Raw genomic sequence first — 20,300 nt, 5'->3', positions numbered from 1 at the left:
ACTAGACTAGGACTCAGGAAATGCAGGCTCTATTTCTGACTCTACTAGGAGACTTTAGAGTCACTTGCACATCTCTGAGCCTCCATTTCCTCATTTTTAAAGTGGAGATAATGATACTGACCTCTTTTAAAATCTCCTGATAAAAAAAAACTATGAGAGCTTTTTATTTAGTCCTTCCAAAAAGTCCTTCCCTTCTACTGAAAGTAAAAAGGTATACCCTTATTTATTTATAGATTTCCTCTCTTACATTTTCATTCAGAACATTATTAGCCCTGCTTTGTCAACCCCAAACATTGAAAAATAATTAATTTGGCCCATACAAATGGAGAGATTGTTTTAAAAATCATGAGGGTTTTTTAAAATATTAAATGTTCGGTACTTTTTCTTGCCTTTTGACTCTTTAGGGATCCCTTGCTTCACATTTTCAAGATTTTCTCTGCAACCACAAGGGCTAGAAATTTACTTTAAAAAATTAAAGTTGAAATTACACCTCTACCCCGATATAACCCGGTCCTCGGGAGCCAAAAAATCTTTCCGCATTATAGGTGAAACTGCGTTATATTGAACTTGCTTTGGCCTCAAACATTTCTGTTATTAATAGTCACTTCCCAACCCCTGACTGACCCCTCAGAACCGCCAACGCACCCAACCCCCCCTGCTCCCTGTCCCCTGACTGCCCCGCCCCCTATCCACACCCCTGCCCCCTGACAGGCCCCCCAGGACTCCTATGCCCTATCCAACGCCCCCGTTCCCCATCCCCTGACTGCCCCACCCCCAGAACTCCAAACCATCCAACCCCCCCTGCTCCTTGTCCCGGGCCGGCCCCCGAGACCCTCTGCCCCTTATCCAACCCCTAGGCCCCAGCCCGGCACCCTTAACACACCGCTCAGAGCAGCATGTCAGGGCAGACATGCTGATGCGCTGATCCGCCAGAGAGCGCAGCCCCGCCCCTCAGAGCGCTGCTTTACTGCATTATATCCGAATTCATGTTATATCAGGTCACGTTATATCGGGTAGAGGTGTATTATGCAATATCATGATTCCAGAACCTGGGCCTTTAAGAAGACGCTACACATTGTGAGACCCTCATGATAAAATCACAAGAGCTGACAATTTTGAACCAGTACAATTTCCATCAGCTGTTGAGGATGCTAATTGGATTTAGCTGCAGATAGCTCCTTCCACATGCAAGCAATTTAAGGAAAGAGCAAGGCTGGTCACTCTGTGGGGAAGTGGAAGATACAGTTGGGGGATAAATACTTGATTACAGAACCTGCAGTTGACACGTGTTTTCTGGTCCTGAAGTTTATTTCCATTTACCTTTCAAATTAAAACGGGGCTTGAAAGTCTGAAGAAACTGCAAACAGGCTGATTTTAGGAAACTTGTACTCCTCACTGGGCCCTGACAACCTTGTTCACTAGGGACCAGATCCTATTCAGAGCCCCATTGACTTAAGCATTTGCATGTGTTTTCAGGATTGGGGCCTAACAAACAGTTGCTGCCCTAAAGAACAGATTTCACTTTTATCTGCTGTAGTGACATGGTTGAGAGCTACTGAGAGTCTGCATTTGTGCCAGCTGCTGTGATTTTGGTGGGCTTTATAGGGGCTTGTTTTGTAACATGTCTATGTTTAGATTTCCATATGCACACTGGGCATAGTTCTGTAAAGTGCTGAATACCCTCAGATACCATTAACTTCAGGGGGAGTTGAAAGCATTTGACACTTGGAAGCTCAGGCAGTCCTCCTATACAACTGACTTGTTACTTTGGTTTTAATATCATTCTATTATTTATGGAGAATTGACAGCATGCTTGGGACTGTACAGAACATAAAGGAAGACATTATTCCTGCTCCAAGGAGTTAACAATTTGTGGCCCCAAACCTGCAAAGACTTATGCACATGCTTAACTTTACCCACTGTTCATGTTCACTATTCATAGCGCATAAAGTTAAAAGCACATGTAAAATCTTTGCAGAATCAAGGTCTAAATTTCCCCAATGAATGAAGGATTTGGTGGCATGGGAATTCAGAGAGGCACATTTGAAATATCACAGTTCCATAGCCTCCTACAGTTGTGGTGCTAGCTACATTTAGTTACAATAAAAGATCTCTTCCAAAATTGCTATTGATACTCCTCAGAGACTGGCCTGATAAAAAGAGAACTCTCTCTTTAAGCACCAGCATCACGTGTGGAAACTTCCCTGACAGCCTGGAAGGGGGTGGCCATTTTTATAAAGCAGGAAGTGAGTAGTGTACACTAAAGTGATCATGGCAGATAACTACAGGGACTATAATCTGACAGCGGACCAGCAGGCCATTAAAGCCAAGTACCCGCCCCTCAATAAGAAATATGAGTGTGAGTATTCCTAGCCTTGTCTAGACATAGTCTATGGGGTGCTGGGCATGGGGTGGGGGTGAGGGGGACTCTGGAAAGGTGAGTCTCCTTAATACATGGGTGCTGCATGCTGTTTTCACTTTCAGATTGTGGGTGTGTGCCTGTAGATTAACTGTAGGGGTTGTTTGTGATTCTTAATTTGTTGAATTACTTTGTGCCTTTCTGTGATGTAAATAACTATACAATGACTTATTCATCAAAAGCATCCAGGGAAACACTCCTTCTAAGCTGTTTCTTGTCTCTAAACAAATGCTTGAGATAATGTATTTTTTCCATCTTCTTCGCTACATGTTTTTCTGTTTTGTTTTTGCATTATGTGCTTTAATCTGCTGCTTTAAGACTTTTGCCTGGGCTTTTTTCCCCTTCCCTCCCCAGGAATTCCTTCCTGCCTTGATTTAATAGCTTTAGGTGCTTACAGGAAGCAGCCTGGGTCTAACTGTAGTTTTATTTAGGCTGTGCCTCTTTGAGAGAGTAGTTTGTGTAATTTATTAACATATGTTTCAGGACTTGTTCAGCTCTTAAGCCTAGTATAGGCTAATGACAGCAGCATGTTCCACCAGTCAAAAGGGAGCCAATCTTCCTTCTGTAATCAGAGAAGATTTTTATTCTCTGGCTGAAATGAATTAGACTCTATAGCTGTTGTTTGTTAGAGATAGTTGGTAGGGGAACTATTTACAAAGCAGGTAAGTGATTATGGAGCCAAGAGGGTGGCTTCAGCTGTAATGATCTGTTGTATGTTACTTATTTTAGACCTAAGTTTAAATCTGTCTCCAACAATTTCACACACCTTTTGTGTTACTGTGAGTTGACTTAAATTCTAGATCCCTAAATTGTGGATGTAGAAAATTTCATATGTGTTTAAAGAATTAATATTACATAATTTAAGATCAATTTTATATTGTGGGTTCCTCGTTTTGTAATCCTTCTTAATGGTTTAAAAGTCAATGCCACATATTAGGGTGTTGGCCGCTTAAAAGCTATAAATGAACAGAAAAGGCTTGTGCAGTAGGCCTGCAGAATACGGACACATGACACTTCTCAGCCTTGAGGGAAAAGAAGAAACTGTCACAGACATCTAGTCATCATCACTTGTTTGCTGTGTTGATGCAGTAAACACCTTTAATATCTCATAAGAGCTGTCAGAAATCTGTTTTAGCTAGAGATAGGAGGTATAGACTGTATTCATCTTTGCTTTGAAATTTGGTTCTCTAACTTATATGTTGTTTGACAATGCAACAACACTGATACACCAATTCTAGGTTTCCCCTATTGATTTTAATAACTAATGTTTTCACTCAAGCGCTAGCTCACTTACTTTTGTCCCTTAACGTTGCTCTCAATTAGATTTTTGTCACTTAGGGTCATCGTACTCTTTATTTGTTAAGTGCACTGTCCTCTCTTAAAACCGTTATTGACACACACATCCCAAAACCTAGCTGTAAAAAGCCTTTTAAGAAAGAGAGGTTTTGCTTAAAATTGTCTTTCATAATCTTAAGGGGGAATCAGGATTTGGAGCATACCGCACTAGCAATAATAAAATGGAGAAACTGTGCCATCTTGGGCGTGATCACGCTAACACTAGGCGTAAGTCAATAAGACTACTAAAGGTAGTAAGAATTATTGGTCAGATTTTCAAGAGTGCTCTTCACTCAGCAGCTGTCTGAGAGCTGACGGGCAGTATTTGTAGGATCGGGCCTAATGTCTGCATCTTGCACTGTAAGTGCGCGGAGCACGACTCGTTAGCCCTTTCACTGGACTACTCTGTACGTGACTCTGTACAAAGATCTGTCTGCAATGGATTGTACAGTCCATGTATACACTTTTTTGGATCAGTTAGTGGCTGATGACCAGTATTTTGACTGTTCATGTATCTGCTTTAACTGCACAGGTTTGGAAATTTATTTTTTAACGACACTTTTAAATGTAAACCTAATGCCTTACAAAGTGCAGCTATACTAGGGAGCCGCCATGTAATTGAAGGCATTTAGGCCTGGTCCTCTGAGTTACTGGTGTCAGTGGGAATCAAGTGCTCAAGTGTTGGGGAAGAGTCTGCATGGTTTTTTTTCTTTTTTTGTAAAGAGAAATCATGCCTCACCAATACACTAGAATTCTTGAAGGAGTCAACAAGCATGTGGACAAGGGGGATACAGTGTACTTAGATTTTTCAGAAAGCCTTTGACAAGGTGCCTCACCAAAGGCTCTTAAGCAAAGTAAGCTGTCATGGGATAAGAGGGAAGGTTCTCTCATGGATTGGTAACTGGTTAAAAGATAGGAAACAAAGAGTAGGAATAACTCATCAGTTTTCAGAATGGAGAGAGGTAAATAGTGGTGTTCCCCAGGAGCTGCTACTGGGACCAGTCGTATTCAACATATTCATAAATTATCTGGAAAAACGGGTAAACAGTGAGGTGGCAAAATTTGCAGATGATACAAAAATTACTCAAGATAGTTAAGTCCCAAGCAGACTGCGAAGAGCTACAAAAGGATCTCTCAAAATTAGGTGACTGAGCAACAAAATGGAAGATGAAATTCAATGTTGATAAATGCAAAGTAATGCACATTGGAAAACATAATCCCAACTATACATATAAAATATGGGGTCTAAATTAGCTGTTACCACTCAAGAAAGAGATCATGGAGTCATTGTGGATAGTTCTCTGAAAACATCCACTCAGTGCAGCGGCCGTTAAAAAAGCGAATAGAATGTTGGGCATCATTAAGAAAGGGATAGATAATAGGACAGAAAATATCATATTGCCTCTATATAAATCCATGGTACACCCGCATCTCGAATACTGCATGCAGATGTTGTTGGCCCATCTCAAAAAAGATATACTGGAATTGGAAAAGGTTCAGAGAAGGGCAACAAAAATGATTAGGGGGATGGAACAGCTTCCGTATGAGGAGAGATTAATAAGACTGGGACTTTTCAGCTTGGAAAAGAGACAACTAAGGGGGGATATGACTGAGGTCTATAAAATCATGACTGGTGTGGAGAAAGTAAATCAGGAAGTGTTATTTACTCCTTCTCATAAAACAAGAACTAGGAGTCGCCAAATGAAATTAATAAGCAGCAGGTTTAAAACAAACAAAAGGAAGTATTTCTTCACGCAAAGCACAGCCAACGTGTGGAACTCTTTGCTAGAAGATGTTGTGAAGGCCAAGATTATAACAGGGTTCAAAAGAGAACTAGATAAGTTCATGGAGGATAGGTCCATCAGTGGCCATTAGCCAGCATGGGCAGGGATGGTGTCCCTAGATTCTTGTTTGCCAGAAGCTGGGAATGAGCGACAGGGGATGGATCACTTGATGATTACCTATTCTGTTCATTCCCTCTGGGGCACCTGGCTTTGGCCACTGTCGGAAGACAGGATACTGGGCTAGATGGACCTTTGGTCAGACCCAGTATGGCCGTTCTTAAGTTCTCCCCAACTTCTTGTATCCAGTCCTGATCCATCAACATTATGCTTCAAAATTATGGTGTAGAATATTGTTATCAATTACAACACCACACCTTGTTGTATGCAAGCAGCAAAATACATTCTGTACCACCGGCTGCTTTTTTCTTATTCAGCTCAGTCCTCTCTGGGGTATTTTGCCTACAATGGAGGTGGGAGTACACTTTAATTGTAAAATTAACTTGGTTACGTTGTCTGTGCTTGACTTCTGCAAGTGGGAGTCAGAGCACAAGCACAGGGAGGGGCTGAATGTTGATGAGCTGACCCAAAGAATGGATTAATTGGAGGGGGATAAAAGGTGGAATGGCCTAGAATAGCATTTTAATAAAAAAACCTGATTTTAAAAAACGCTGGATACAGTTAGACAACCTGGCTGCATAAAGGAAAGACTGACCTATGCATGGATGTGCTTGTGCTGAGCTGAAGCTGTTAGGAACTTGTAACCACAAAACATTTTGGGGGGGTTTGAAGGACTAACTCCTACCAGAGCCTCTGCTGGAGTAGGGGTGGGAATGGTCTTTGGTAAACTTATTATTGCATGTGTAGAATTGTTTTAATTGTGTTTTTCTCTGTAATGCTTTCACCTTGAATAAAAGTGCTGACCTAGAGTTGTGTAAGAGCATAACTGTAGGCAGTTAAGCTGGCTATAGCTTCTGGAATAAGAGCAAATCACAGACCCTGGTCTATTTAGGCAGTCTGACTTGCTGGTAATAACACCGTGTAGGTAGGGAATTGTGCCACCTGGAAAAACCCCATTCAGGAGAGGGAGAGAGATGCGGGTCTCTCCCCAGGAGAGGTGATGGCTGGGAGCTGGAGGTTTAAGAGTGAGTGCCCTTGGTGGACCACAAAAGGGGAACACTGTTGCAGCTGCCCTGAATTGTACCATGTTATCGGTGGTTTCACTAGAAACAAGTTAGCTTTTTGTGGTTTTTCTTTTAAAAACCTGTTCTGTTGACATGTGTTGATGACACTGAATTAAATCTTTTCAAGTGTCATTGTTAATTAATCAGATTAACACACTAGCTGGAGCTTCGGTGTCAAAACAAGCACAAAAAATTATCTTGTTATTAACAGGACCTGACTTTTTCTTCCATATTATTGCTTATTTTTAAACCACCATGATGATCTCATAACTATTCTTCTTCTACTCCCTCAGATCTGGATCACACAGCTGACGTTCAGTGAGTATTTACAGCTGCAATTTCTACTCCTGGGGGAATTCTATGCCAAAATAAATTCTGTGCCCAATATTTTAAAATTCTGCAAAATTCTGCATATTTTATTTGTCAAAATATCACAGTATAATCACCCCAGTTTCAATTATTTTGGTAATTTATTTCAAAATATCTGTCAGCAAGTTTGTCTGTAACCAAAAAAAGATTCTGGTAAATTTTTTTGACAAACAGATTCCTTACTAAGCATATTAGCACAGAACTTTGAGTAATTAATTTAAATTACAATACAGAACTCAGAGTAGTGAGTAGAAGTAGAACTCGATGAAGTGAGCTGTAGCTCACGAAAGCTTATGCTCAAATAAATTTGTTAGTTTCTAAGGTGCCACAAGTACTCCTTTTCTTAATACAGAACTGTATTTCCTGCACCAGTCGGAAGCAGTGCAAAGGCTTGGGGGAGTCAGGGGTAATGGAGGAGCTGAGGGAGAGAGAAAGAGCCTGAAGTGAACCTGGAGGGTTGTTGGATGTGGCTGGAAGAAGTATGGAACAGTTTGTTTGTTTGTTTGGGGGGTGAGGGGCAGGCTGGATTGTAAGGGAGTTTGGACGCCTCCCTCATGCAGACCCTTGCTGACCCAAATCCTCTCTCATTCAGTCAGGCACATCTGCCCGTCTCCCCACACCTCCCATCCCCATGGGTCTCTGCAGCCTTCTTCCCCATCCTTATGTGTCCCTGCAGCCCTTCTCCCCCAATCCCCATGTGGCCTTGCATCCCAATTCCCATTCAGCTAGAGGGATTTGGCTGGTGCCTTTCCCTGCATGATTCATGAGTGGCTCTGGGAGCATTCATGCAATCTAGCTGGCTGCGGGGCTCCACATGAGGTTGTGCTGAGTGATCACAGCTCCTAGAGGGGTTTGCTGGTGGTCACTAGCAAGGCATTATGAGACACAGCTCAGGCTGGAGAGTTTAGGGGGCACAGCAGTCCCACGGTCCCAGGCTGCACCCCGGGAAACCCATTACAAACTTATCAAAAGAGAAATAGATAAATATATCCACCCCCCATGACCTCCAAAGAGAAACCATATTGTTGAAATGAAACAAAGAATATCTAGCATCCCAGCAGTGACGTTGGAATCACTTTTATAGTGAGGGTGCTGAAAGCCATTGAACAAAACTGTAAAACCTGTACATGATAGAAACTACTTCAAGCCAGAGGGTGCTGCTGCACCCCCAGCACCCCTAGTTCCAGCACCCCTGCATCCCAGCATGCTTAGGTATGCATTCCATAAGCTCAAAGGGGATATATTTGGCCCAATTCTCCTCTCACATCAGTTTACATAGATGCAACCCTGCTGACTTCACAGTTATTCCTGATTTACATCAAATGTGATAGAAGAAGTAATCTTAGTGAGGTTACACCCAGAAATTTACTCCTGGGGGAATTCTGCGCCACTGTGCATACACAGAATTTCCCCCCACACACAGAGAAAATTCATTCTGCCCCAGAAGTGCTGCAGTTCCACCTTTTGCCCACCAGAGGCTGCTGTGGCGCTAGAACAGCCAACAGCACCTGAACACAGCTGGCTGTTCTGGCGCCACAGCAGCCTCTGGTGGGCAAAAGGTGGAACTGCAGCACTTCTAGGGCAGAATGTATTTTCTGTGCATGCACAGTGGAGCAGAATTCCCCCAGGAGTAGAAGTTCATCACTGCACCCTGCCTGCAGAGCCAGGTTAGGACAGAGTGGGGCACACAGGGCTGCTAGGGGTCACAGACTAGGGTTCAGAATAGCTAGCTGGGGGGACAGAATGGGGCCTGGGCTCAGGAGCTGGTGGGGTGACAGCATTGAGCCAGGAGCTCCCAGCATTGGACCTCAGGAATATACCGTCTTGCACTGCTCTAGATGGGCAGTGCAAATTTAGTAACTGGTTCACTTCTTCATTAATGGAAAGTGTACATACACCAGTCTTTGCAAAACCTGAGCAGATTTACCACACACGTCAGGCAAATTCACTGGTAAAGATAAACAGTAAAACAAATGTATTGACTACAAAAGATAGATTTTAAGTGATAGGCAAAAAGTCAATTAGTTACCAACAGAAATAAAATATAAACATGCAGTCTAAACTCTCAACCCTATTAGACTGGGCAACAACTAGATTAAGGAGTCTTTCTCACCCCACTGGATATTGCAGTTCAAAATACACAGATTTCACCCTTGACATCTGGACCAGTCCCCTCAGTTGGAGTCTTCAGAGTGTCCTTGTTGCTTGCAGCATAGGTGGGTGAAGGAGTAAAAGGCCAAGCCTGGGCCCCCTGTGTTGTAGAACAAAAGTCCAGGCATGTCTCAGGGCACTGCTGAGTCTCCAGGCAAGGTTGAGCAATTCCTCTGGTGTGGCCTCATGCAAGTGAGTCATTGAATTGTAGCTCCCTTGCTGGACAAGGGTGGTTGATGGGTTGTTTGACATCCTGCCTGGGTGTTAGTTACTTTCCTTGCTGTTTCCTCTGGCGAGCTATCATCTGGCTAATTCCCCAATTTACAGCATGTTTTAGTGACAGCCATACAACACAATTCTCATAACTTCACATCCATATATGTATATCATTAATGCATAGAGAAATGACTTTCAGCAGATCATAACCTTCCCACTGATACCTTACAAGGCATGTTTATATGTAATATCACAATTATATACAGATGAGGAATATGGGGAGTTACAGGGTGCTCCTCCAAGGTACAGAATGTCACAAAGGTATGCCTAGAGTGCTCCTGAAATAAGTCTAAGCTACATGGAGGTGTTTTAATTCTTCAGCTCCTTGTCTCTTCTCTTCAACCTCAGATGTTCATGCTACCTCTTTATTTCCAAGTGATCTATTTCCATGCATGCCAACTGTCCATATTTAGGAAGGACATCACTTCTTTTAGTAAAATATTTTCTACTTTCCCACTCTGTCCCTCCAAAAGGAAGCTCCTTTCCTCTTGCTATATTTCAACAGTGCTTCCCTAATCTTCTTCCCAAATGCCCCTATTCATAGGTAATGGCAGGTCTGCACTTCTCTGCATTCACTTCCTTTCCCACTTATACTAGCACCCCAATCTTTCATCTGCATCCCCCCACTTTCTTGGTTACTATTGTATGATGGAGTAATGCTGCTGTCTGTAGGTTACATGCCTGGGGAGATACCTTGGAAGAGACATTTGAGCAGTGTGCTATGGCCATGTTTGGCTACATGACGGATACAGAGACGGTTGAACCCTTGGATACTATAGAAGTGGAGGCAGAAGGTAAGAAGGCAGTGAGCCTATTGTATGAACTCTTTGAAAGAGAAGTGCATTGAAATAAAAAGGTCAGTACTACATCTAAGGAGCCAATCTCAGTTGGCTGAATCTTCTAGTACTTTGTCATCAGGAAACTGCCCCTTTGATATGGACTGAAAGAATGTTTGGGAAGTTCTTGACCGAGCTCCCAGTTGAGTCGCTTTCTCTCTCTGCTTCTATCCTGTAGGACATGACCTGCTCTCTCTTCTCTATAACTTCTTGAATGAGTGGCTGTATAAATTCAGTGCTGACCAGTTCTTCGTACCCAGGGTAAGTCTCTTCCATCTTACAGGACAGGACTATTCCCTACCAACACCTGCCAAAGGTACAGCAGTATCTGGGGCAGTAAAGGTGGAACCAACAAAACACTTAGACCCGCCAACACATCAGGGGGATTGTAGACACAAGGATAGGGAGAGGCAAGGCACATATTCTTAGTTTTGCTGTTGTAAAAGCTAATGAATAGATGCCATTATACCATAATAACTGTTCTGTGTACATCTGAATTCTGAACACCAGTGTGTCTCTGAGGCTGCTCAAACGCTGGCTTTAGGTTCCGATGGTGATGTGAATATTGGCTTTGTATCGAGGCATGTTCACTGGGAGTCTTCATCCGGTGGTATAAATCAATATGAGAAGTCCTCTTAAAGGCAACTTTTCCCCTGTTTCTTTTTTCCTTGCAGGAGGTGAAAGTGCTTCACATTGACCGAATGAGGTACAAAATAAGGTCCATTGGGTGAGTAATCAACACCATCTCATTTAAGAGTGAAATTCTGAAAACCAGTGAATAAAGACTAGGAAGGAGTCGGGGGGCCCTTGGGCAAGTCCTTCTATCTGTGTCTGTCCTGTATATAAAATTTAAGTATCTATCATGCTCTCTCTCATGAGGATTAATCAGCTAATCTTTGTAAAACTGTATAATACTACTTATTATTCTGATGTGTTTCAGCCAGTTGCTATCAAAGACTTGGAAGCAGACCGGAAATAAAAATAATCTGAGCCCAGAACTTCAGGGATTTACTTAATACAATACAGGGACTGTAGGCAAATCAACGTCTCTCCGCTTCCTTCTCCCTATTTTGTAGGCCTTCTCTAGATTTAGGATTTAAAGCTCAATCTAACTAACCTCTTCTAAAAGTCTAATTGAGACAAAGCAGTTGTACTTCAGAACATGTTAACCTGATGAAGTTAAACCCTAGACTCCCCTTAAGTTTTATCTTGACCAGTTTAAAGTGTTTGAACTATAGCAGCCTTATTAAGATTAGGATGTTAGCACATGGTTAATTAATACATTTTCCTGGTGTGGGTGTAGCCCTAGTCTAGACAATGCCATAGATGCCCAGTTTCGCTCCCACTGGACGACAACTATAGCATTTACATACATGTTGATGATTCAGTGGATTTTTTTGGGGGGATTAGCTTTTCAGTGTTGTAGCTGATGGTACACTGTGTGTATTGTACTTGCATGAGGAGACTTGGAAGGACCAGAATAGCTTCAATCCTCCCAATTCTATAGGGGAACTGTTAAGAGTGAATCTCTAATGCATAAGTGAAAGGAAAATGGGCTTTGTTTCTTCTCCTCTCCCTTCTATCTATCTTAAGTCCTTCTCTTGGGCCCTTTATCTTAGTGCCTCACAGGCTATAACATATTTATCCTCACAAAACCCCTGTGAGGTGTAGAAGTGCTATCATCCCCATTTTACAGATCGGGGAACTGAGACCATGAGAGGCTAAGTGACTTGCCCAAGATCACAGAGGAATTCTGTAGAAGAGCCTCACCCCTATTCTTTTATGTCATGGGTTGCTGCCTAACCACTGGCTCATGCTTTCTCTCTTCCACCCACACCTCTCCTAGCAACCCTGGCTTATGGGAGTGACCTTTCCAGCAATTAGTTGGAAAAATTCCCCTCCATGGGGCACAAGGGATGGTGTGCCATTCTCTCCCCTACAGTGGGAGTTGCGCGTTTTAACTACTAGAGAGGGTGTAGTATGTTGTTCCCTGAATTACTTTTCTTTTTTTTTCTTCTGTTAATAGCTTGTAAAATTGCCCAAGAGGCTAGAGCCTGGAACAGGAGGCTTTTTATATATTTAAACAAGCAAGGTACAAATAACTAGTATCTTTGCTGGGATGGCTCAGCTCTCTGAGATAGTAACTATGCTCCACACCACCTCAGTAGTTACGCTATGAGAGAACTACTGAGGAGAGTTAATCTGACCTTTCCACAAAGTGGATTTCCTCTAAGTGACTCACTTGCACTGGTAATTCCAGCAATGATGGTTGTTGAATTAAACCAAAGTTTCAACAATTTCCTCACACTTATCTGTGGGTTTGTTTTTTGTTTGTTCCCTAAGGTGGGGGGAAGAGTTCTCTTTACCCAAACACCCTCAGGTATGTAACAATTGCTCTGTGTCTTATGGTTTCATGGGTATGACAAAGGCTTTTCTCCTAAGTTATTAAGAGAGCCAGTTACTAACTTTTCTGCGTAATTAGATGTCAGTATTGCCTCTGATACCAAAGCTCTTGCTCACTAACTGCCATTTGTGAATGCAGCAATTAGCACTCCTGAAACTGAGTGTCTGGGTGATTACTCATGAGCTAGCAGCAATGAGAAGTCTGTTGTCTAGTTGAGCCAATGAAATGCAAACCAATCCAAAGTCAGGGTGCTTACACTGGCATAATAGTTATTAGGTTGCTCTGTTGTAAATTCTCTAGAGATTCAGTAATAAACTAATCTAATCCTTCCTGATTTCCCTCCCACATCATCCAAACTGTGTTCTGTTGTGGCTAGTTGATGGGAGTTGGTGCTGTGCAGAAAGTAACTTTGTTCTGCTACTTTCCCATCACCTAGACCAGTTACTACATGTTGATGTCCCAACCTTTACACTCCTAACAAGTGCAGCACAGCTGTGCTTCTGGGGAAGGATTTTTTTTTTTTTTTTAAACTAAGCGGTTTTCAAACTTTTTAGGCTCTTAGCAGCCGTGTTAGTCTGTATTCGCAAAAAGAAAAGGAGTACTTGTGGCACCTTAGCATCCGATGAATTGAACTGTAGCTCACGAAAGCTTATGCTCAAATAAATTGGTTAGTCTCTAAGGTGCCACAAGTACTCCTTTTCCTTTTTAGGCTCTGTACCCATTTCGAAATAATATAGTTTACTGCATGCCCCTATCTGACATAGGTGGGGGAGGGTGTGTGGGATCATGTGCCCCTCCCCAATTTCTGCCTTCCATTTACATAGAGGTCAGGCAGGGGGTGGAGGTGGCACTCCCTCCCTGAGCTGCCTGGCCTCGCTGGCCCAAGCCACCTTGTGTCCCCGCTCATCCCCAAATGTTCTTCCACACACCCCTAGGGGGCACCCCGCCACAGTTTGAAAATCTCTGTACTAAATAAAATGCGTTGTCTGCCACTACAGGATTTTTCTTATGTACCCCCTAACGAGAGCTCACATACACCTAGGGGTACATATACCCCAGTTTGAAAACTACTGTAAACTGAATAGCATTCCCAGGAAGCCAGTAAATATTCATGTATTGCTGTGATTCATACAGAGCCACTGCTGGGGCTCATGGTTTACAAACTCTAATTTCCTGTGCCCATTCCCTCTAGGGTACTGAGGTCAAGGCAATAACTTATTCAGCAATGCAGATCTATGAAGAAGAGACTCCAGAAGTGTTTGTGATCATCGATATCTAAAACAAGAAGAAAACTGCTGAAAGGAGTGAATACTTGTCATTGCTGGCAAAGGTCCCACACGAACTCTGTCATCCGTCTGGAAATAATGGAACAGTTGGCTATAAATGTATTGTAATACTTAGACCCAGTAAGATGCTCCATCAGCTGGGAGGAGGAATAACAGGGAATAGCCACCTATGATTTTACTCTGAGGATGGTGAACCAGGCTGGGAACTGCATATCCAGAAAGGAGAGCTAAGTTTCTCTGGTGAAAAGAAAGGGATTTGTAGGGAGTCTCTCAGTAGCACTGATACTTTTATATCGATTTTTAAAGGCCAGCATTGGTACTGGGTTCCTTTTGAATGTAGGTGGGGAAATCAAAAGGGGGTTATTTTTATTAGCCAAAAATATATGTTATTGAGTTAACAGGAGCAGGAGAAGACTAGAGTGTCATAGATCTGAACACTTTTTTGCCTTCTTTTAGAGAAACTACCTCTCCTCTGTTTTGCACTGTTTTGATATAGATTTTAATTTGCTCATTCCAAAGTGGCATCTCTGTTTCACTTTATTTAAAGCCTCCGAGGGCATGTCTACACAGCAAACTAAAACCCATGGCTGGGCCATGCCAACCGACTTGGGCTCAGGCTGTGGGGCTGTTCCATTGCTATGTAGGCTTTCAGGCTGGGGCCCAGGCTCTGGGACCCTCCTACCTCACAGGGTCCCAGAGCCTGGGCCCCAGCCCAAGCTTGGAAGTCTACACAGCAGTGAAACGACCCCACACCCAGAGCCCTGCAAGCCTGAGTCGGCTGGCACGGGTAAGCCACAAGTCTCTAGTTGGTGTGTAGACATACCTTGAGATCTCTGCTGCTAGTCTGGCCTAATGAAAGGATTTACCATGGTAAAAGTCCATCTTGACCTGTCTGTGTTAAAGTGAAAAGATGCCACTAGGTGGTACTGGATCTCCTCCATAGAACACTGGTAAACTCCTACTGTAATGAGCATGTGTCCATGTAAGTGTAGTACAGTACTAATGTTTCTTCTTGCCCTTCCCACAAGCAGAGGCTGCGTTCACCATTTCTGGGGTAGAAGGGAGTCTACCTGGATTTGCATGTCCCAGAACAATTAGATCTTGGCATATGAAGGGCACTTCTCTCCTGTTCCCGTGATGGCAGTCAATAAACTGGCTACTTCTTTCTTAAGACCGTAGAAATGGTACAGAACATTCCTCCATTGTAGGACAATGCATTGTCATGCAGGAGGCAAACTCTGACTGAACACCTTTCCTACAGAGAAGTGTGTGTAAACTTCACCGTTCTTCATTGTGCTATACAGTTCTGAGACCTTGCATGTAAACAGTGCGGAAAGTTCCTATGTCTTTCTTTAAATGCTAACGTATATTTTGGGTTGGCCTTTACTAGCAAGGGATGGTTGTGGGTGTGTTAGTGGGGAGGAGAAAGAGAATAATTACAGCAAGTGGAGTTTTTTGGGGGGCAGGAGTGAGTAAATTATATTTTCAGCAGCTCTAAGGCACCTTCATGCTGCCAGGGGCAAACTAGAATTGGGACCCGTATCTTTCACAGTAGTGTACAAGTTAACTGTGCGAGTAACTGTTCTTTGCTGTTTGAACATTATTGCATATAGGATCCATGCAGGACAATTGTCATCTTTTTGAAATGACCACTTACTAGCTCTCCTTTTATTATCAGCATAGGAAGTGGGATGTTTGAAAGAGGGTAGGAGCAAATCACCAACAGGTATCAGTAACATCTTATCTGCAGTTGTCTGTTTGGCTCAGTATAGCATGTCAGAACTAGGGTGACCAGACAACAAGTGTGAAAAATTGGGATGGGGGTTGGGGGTAATAGTTGCCTATATAAGACAGCCCCAAATATCAGGACTGTCCCTATAAAACTGGGACATCATCACGCTAACGAACCCCACTGCCCACTACCTCAAAAAAGAAGAGTCTATTGTACTATAACTAGGAAAGGTTAATACTGTGTTTAGTACCCTTCCCTTCTTCCATTGTATTTTGAGAAAATAATTACAAAGTGTAGAAAGAGCTGCCCACTTCAAGCAGCTTTCTTTTTTAAAATGTTTCACTTAAGACCACCTTTAAAGGGAGGAACGGGTTTTCTTACAATCATGTTACTGTGCACATGGCCATTTAAAAATCTCTTCAATTTAGTTGCATGTATAGTGTGAAATAAAGTTGACTTAATTGTGCAGGTGTTTATAACCATCTACGGAGAGCAGCATCTCCTGGAGGTGAGAGAGAGTGGTGCGGTTAGTTTTGTAGGTGAAGCAGGGCAAATACCGTCACCACTTTCCTTCCCTCTCCTTCCAGTTGACCCTCTGCAACTCTGTTACACATGGGCAATGACATATTGGCTAAACTGCCCCTCCCTCAGGCTGTTGCAAGATGTACAGTTGTGTTGGCTGCACCCCAGAGCTGGCTGCATTGGGGTGATGTCCCGTTTGCCTGTTGGAGTGAGGATGTGTGCGTGTGCGAGCCTGAGAACTAGTTGAGCTGATGCGAGTGGGGTGGGTGCGTAATACGGTGTACAATATGAGGTGGGGGAACCAGCCCGGGCCATGAGGGAAGCCGGCCCCCAGCAGGACATGGCTGGGCCAACGCTGGCTAGTGGGGTGGAGCCAGAGAGCAGAGGGTTTATAGCATAAGAGTGGAACCAAAAGACATCACCTCTCTGAGGGCCGGGGGGTGAACGGGGACAATCTCCCACCCAGGCCAGCCCCTGTCCCTCACTCGAGGCAACTCCTCACCCCATTGGGCAAAAACGGTCTGCCGATTTGTTCAGCCAAGAGCAGCGTGGAGTTGATGCGGGGCTGGCGGGAAGCTCTGCAGAGCTTTTACTCCACAGAGCTGTTTGAGCACTGGGTCAGGTCCCACCCCCTCAAAGCAGCTAATCAGGAAGGAGTTCTATTGGACCATGTGGCTGTCAATCAGTCATCTTAATTGACCTATCACAGGGGAGGGGGAAGGAAGACAAGATAGTTGGCCCAACTTCCCAGGGGCTGTCAGGTGGCTGTATTCAGCCAATGGTGCGTCGAGTTGGAATTCTGTCACCAGAGCAACCTCGGGCGGGTCGGGTTCGGTTCCCGTTGGTGCCTGAAGGAGTTTCAGGTGGGGCTGGATGTGGCATGTCGGGTCGATTTTTGGCATGGGGCGGGGGGGGGTAGCACGGTCCCCAGTGTGAGGAAAGCTAAAGGGGCAGCAGCAGTGGAAGCGTGAGCGGAAGGCCCTGTAGGGGAGGTTGGGGCCCATCCTGAGGGGATAGAGGGGGCAGGGTGGCAAGGGCTAGCCTGTGATGGGGCTAGAGGTAAGAATGGGGGAGGTGGGGTGAGGCCAGTGGTGCTGGAGCAATTTTTAGAGTGGGTGGTGGGGGAGGGGGGTGCTGAAAGCCATTGAACAAAACTAAACCCTTGTCTGATGGAAATCAAAGCCAGGGGGTGCAGCCTCACCTATAGGTGCTGGAATTAGAGGTACTATCTCTGTATGACCGTATTTGAGGAGGGGGCCTCCTGCCCCTGTAACTAGACGGTGGCCAGAGCCCCTGTGAAGGGTGGGGGGCTAAGCAGAGGGCAGGAGGGAGGGCTGTTGCTGTAAGAAGGGCAGGGTGTCCTAAGAGGAGGCTGGGGTGTTTCTCCTGCAATAAAAGGCACTACCTGTGAGAGGCAGGGAGTGGGTGGTGCTTGAGCCCAAATCATGAGGGGGGGGGGGGAAATAATGTTTTCTGTGGAGAAAATGTGAAATGTTAGATATTAATTTATTTTTCTAAACATGGAAAATGGTGGGCATTCAGTGGAACCATCTGAAAAAGTCAGGAGAGACTTGAAATTGGTGCCTCTTGGAATCATTCAGCTGGGCCCTGAATGAGCGAACTGGCACTCCCTGGCATCTGTATGGGCCCACCTCACTGCTAAAGTTGAAATGGATTTCCTGTGCAATGCTCTGCGTGCAAATATGAAAATGAGGGCTCTCTCTCACCACCATATGGGCACCCTCTGCAAAGGTCTTTTTCAGTGTATTTTGGTTCCTGAACAAAATCTCTGGAGAGTGAAAGCCTCAGTCTGTAAAAATAAATGCACCACAGCCAATAGCAGTACAAGCTTCTTCCACAAGCCGGGATGGTCGCTTAGGCCTATTCCACGGGGACCTTCTCAAGGAATGGGGAAGGTAGTTCAGCTTCTGTTCCCATGCAGTCTTTAGACTGCTGAAACTATCAACATGGTTGCCAATTCTGATGTTTTCCTATGACGTACACATTTTCACCAACAACTGGACTGAACTCCCTTCCTCAAACTCCGAAGATCTGTCGGATTTTTGATCATACTCAACCGGTTCTGGCTTTGAAAAAATCTATACTCTGAAAACATGTTATATTTTAAAATATTTAAATGCAATAACTTTTATTTTTTGGGAGGGGTGGAAAGTGCTGACCTCACAGGTGCATATGTAGCTCCCCTGCAGATGAAGAAGGGCTTGTGTTTGTGGGTGAAATTTGACATTTGTTATATCTTTAATATTAAAGGACAGTCTTTTTTCCACTTATATTTCACTCATGCCATACTTATTATAGTACATTTGAAAGGAATTCAAATATATATACAATATAGCAATAATTTAAATTTAAAAAAATCTTTTGTCAAAGTGTATTTATCTGTAAAGAATTGAAAACTATGAGAATTCACTATTTTAAAATAAAAGTAGTTGATTTTATTAATGACAAATGACGACACAAATGTAAATATGTATCTAACAAAATGAAACCTCTCCAGTCTGGTAGTTAAAAATAAATAGTTTTAAGATGCAAAAGGAATGCTCTATTTTTAAAAAATAAAAGTTTCCTGCTCAGATTAAACATAAATAGGTGTCTCACTTTTTTATTTTGGGGCATACTCTTAATTGTATTTCATATTTATTTTTAAATATATGCATTACCTTTTGGGAAGGCTGAATCTTTGAAAAGAGCATCGTTCATGCATTTACAGATAGTGTAGGTTTGTTAGATTTCAGCTTGTGCAGAATGCTTCTGTCTACTTTCTCACACATTAAAACAAGTGTAACCCCATACTCATCACAGATCCTATTAGATCCTCATCTGTTTCAGTGCATAGTGGAAAAAATGTCCTCTGTGGCCCAACTCATCCATGAAGTAACTCCATCTACTCACTTCAATAGAATTACCCCATTGACTAATTTGGATCCTGATTTCAAAGCCTTCTATTGATTTACTGTGAACAACCTCACATGCTTTCTCTCTCTCTCTCTCTCTCTCCCTCTCCCCTTTATTCACTTATCTTAGCACTGGTCTCCTCTGCCCCTCCATAAAATCTAGCCACTTTGGTATTTGATAATATAGTTTTTTAAAAAGATGTATGCATGTGGTCTATATTGGTCTATGCACTGGAAGCACAGGAGCAGCTGAACAACGGATAAGAAATTTGCTATTGTAGGTAAGAACCACATTTGCAGCTCCTTGAGTTTAGAACAGCCTTATGTATCTTTTCACCTCAACTTCAGCTATTTTTAAGTCTCTGCTGGAAGTATATCTCCATAATTGATACCTGTTAAAATTAAAAGTTAATTTTTCCCCTTTTCTATGTAACTTTCATTTAACTGTAAAAGTGTTTAGAGAGTATGTAAAAGATACTATATGAAAATATTATTGTAATAATGCAAGAAAATGCTTTGCTTTTAGGAGGTGTGACACTTGCTGGGTAAAACTTTGGAAGGTAAGAAACCAATTTATATTTTAAATAGTCATTTAAAATATATAGGCCTTAATGAATGGAGAATGGACATGCCAAAAACAGGTTCAAATTCTACTTGCACTCCTTGTATTCTAAGGGCTTGTCTATACTACAGGTTATGTCGGTATAACTTACGTTGCTCAGGAGCATGAATAGGCCTCCTCACCCCGAGTGGTGTCAGTGGGGACAGCGCTATGTTGGTGGGAGCAGCTCTCTCCCGTTGGCATAGAGTGTCTTCACCAGAGGCACAGCTGCAGCACTTCTAGTGTGGACTAGCACTTGGACTGTCTGAAGGCCTGTTCAGCCCCTGTTGAAATTTAGCCATATCATGTCTACTTTCAGCCTCCAGCTGCAATAGATATGCCCCGTAGGGGCAATTCAGCACCTGATGATAACCACAGCACAAGCATGCTCTGGCCACACTCCATCTCTGTCCTGACATTTCCTACACTGGGGGCTATAAGGAAATAGTGGCATAGAACTGTCCCGGGGCCGGCAGGTTGTAATTCTCT

The 20,300-nt window shown here is 43.3% G+C and overlaps 1 protein-coding gene across 1 annotated transcript; it reads left to right on the top strand.

Annotated features, from left to right (window-relative positions):
• Positions 1-2,223: 2,223 nt before the first annotated feature.
• Positions 2,224-18,902, top strand: ZBTB8OS (zinc finger and BTB domain containing 8 opposite strand). The gene is made up of 7 exons (XM_084652180.1): positions 2,224-2,359; positions 7,013-7,037; positions 10,188-10,309; positions 10,530-10,612; positions 11,026-11,078; positions 12,695-12,731; positions 13,948-18,902. The coding sequence occupies exons 1-7, from the start codon at positions 2,272-2,274 to the stop codon at positions 14,032-14,034; spliced, it is 495 nt and encodes a 164-aa protein (XP_084508306.1). The 5' UTR covers positions 2,224-2,271; the 3' UTR covers positions 14,035-18,902.
• The last annotated feature ends 1,398 nt before the right edge of the window (positions 18,903-20,300 follow it).

Source organism: Lepidochelys olivacea (assembly GCF_965140295.1).
Source record: "Lepidochelys olivacea isolate rLepOli2 genome assembly, chromosome: 19".
Classification (NCBI taxonomy): Eukaryota; Metazoa; Chordata; order Testudines; family Cheloniidae; genus Lepidochelys; species Lepidochelys olivacea.
This window is presented reverse-complemented; position numbering and strand designations above follow the sequence as displayed.

Excerpts from the sequence above, each read along its gene's own strand:
- ZBTB8OS (XM_084652180.1), top strand. The coding sequence starts at position 2,272 with ATGGCAGATAACTACAGGGACTATAATCTGACAGCGGACCAGCAGGCC. Across the intron at positions 10,310-10,529 it reads TATAGAAGTGGAGGCAGAAG|GACATGACCTGCTCTCTCTT; the intron begins GTAAGAAGGCAG and ends TCTATCCTGTAG. Across the intron at positions 11,079-12,694 it reads TACAAAATAAGGTCCATTGG|GTGGGGGGAAGAGTTCTCTT; the intron begins GTGAGTAATCAA and ends TTGTTCCCTAAG.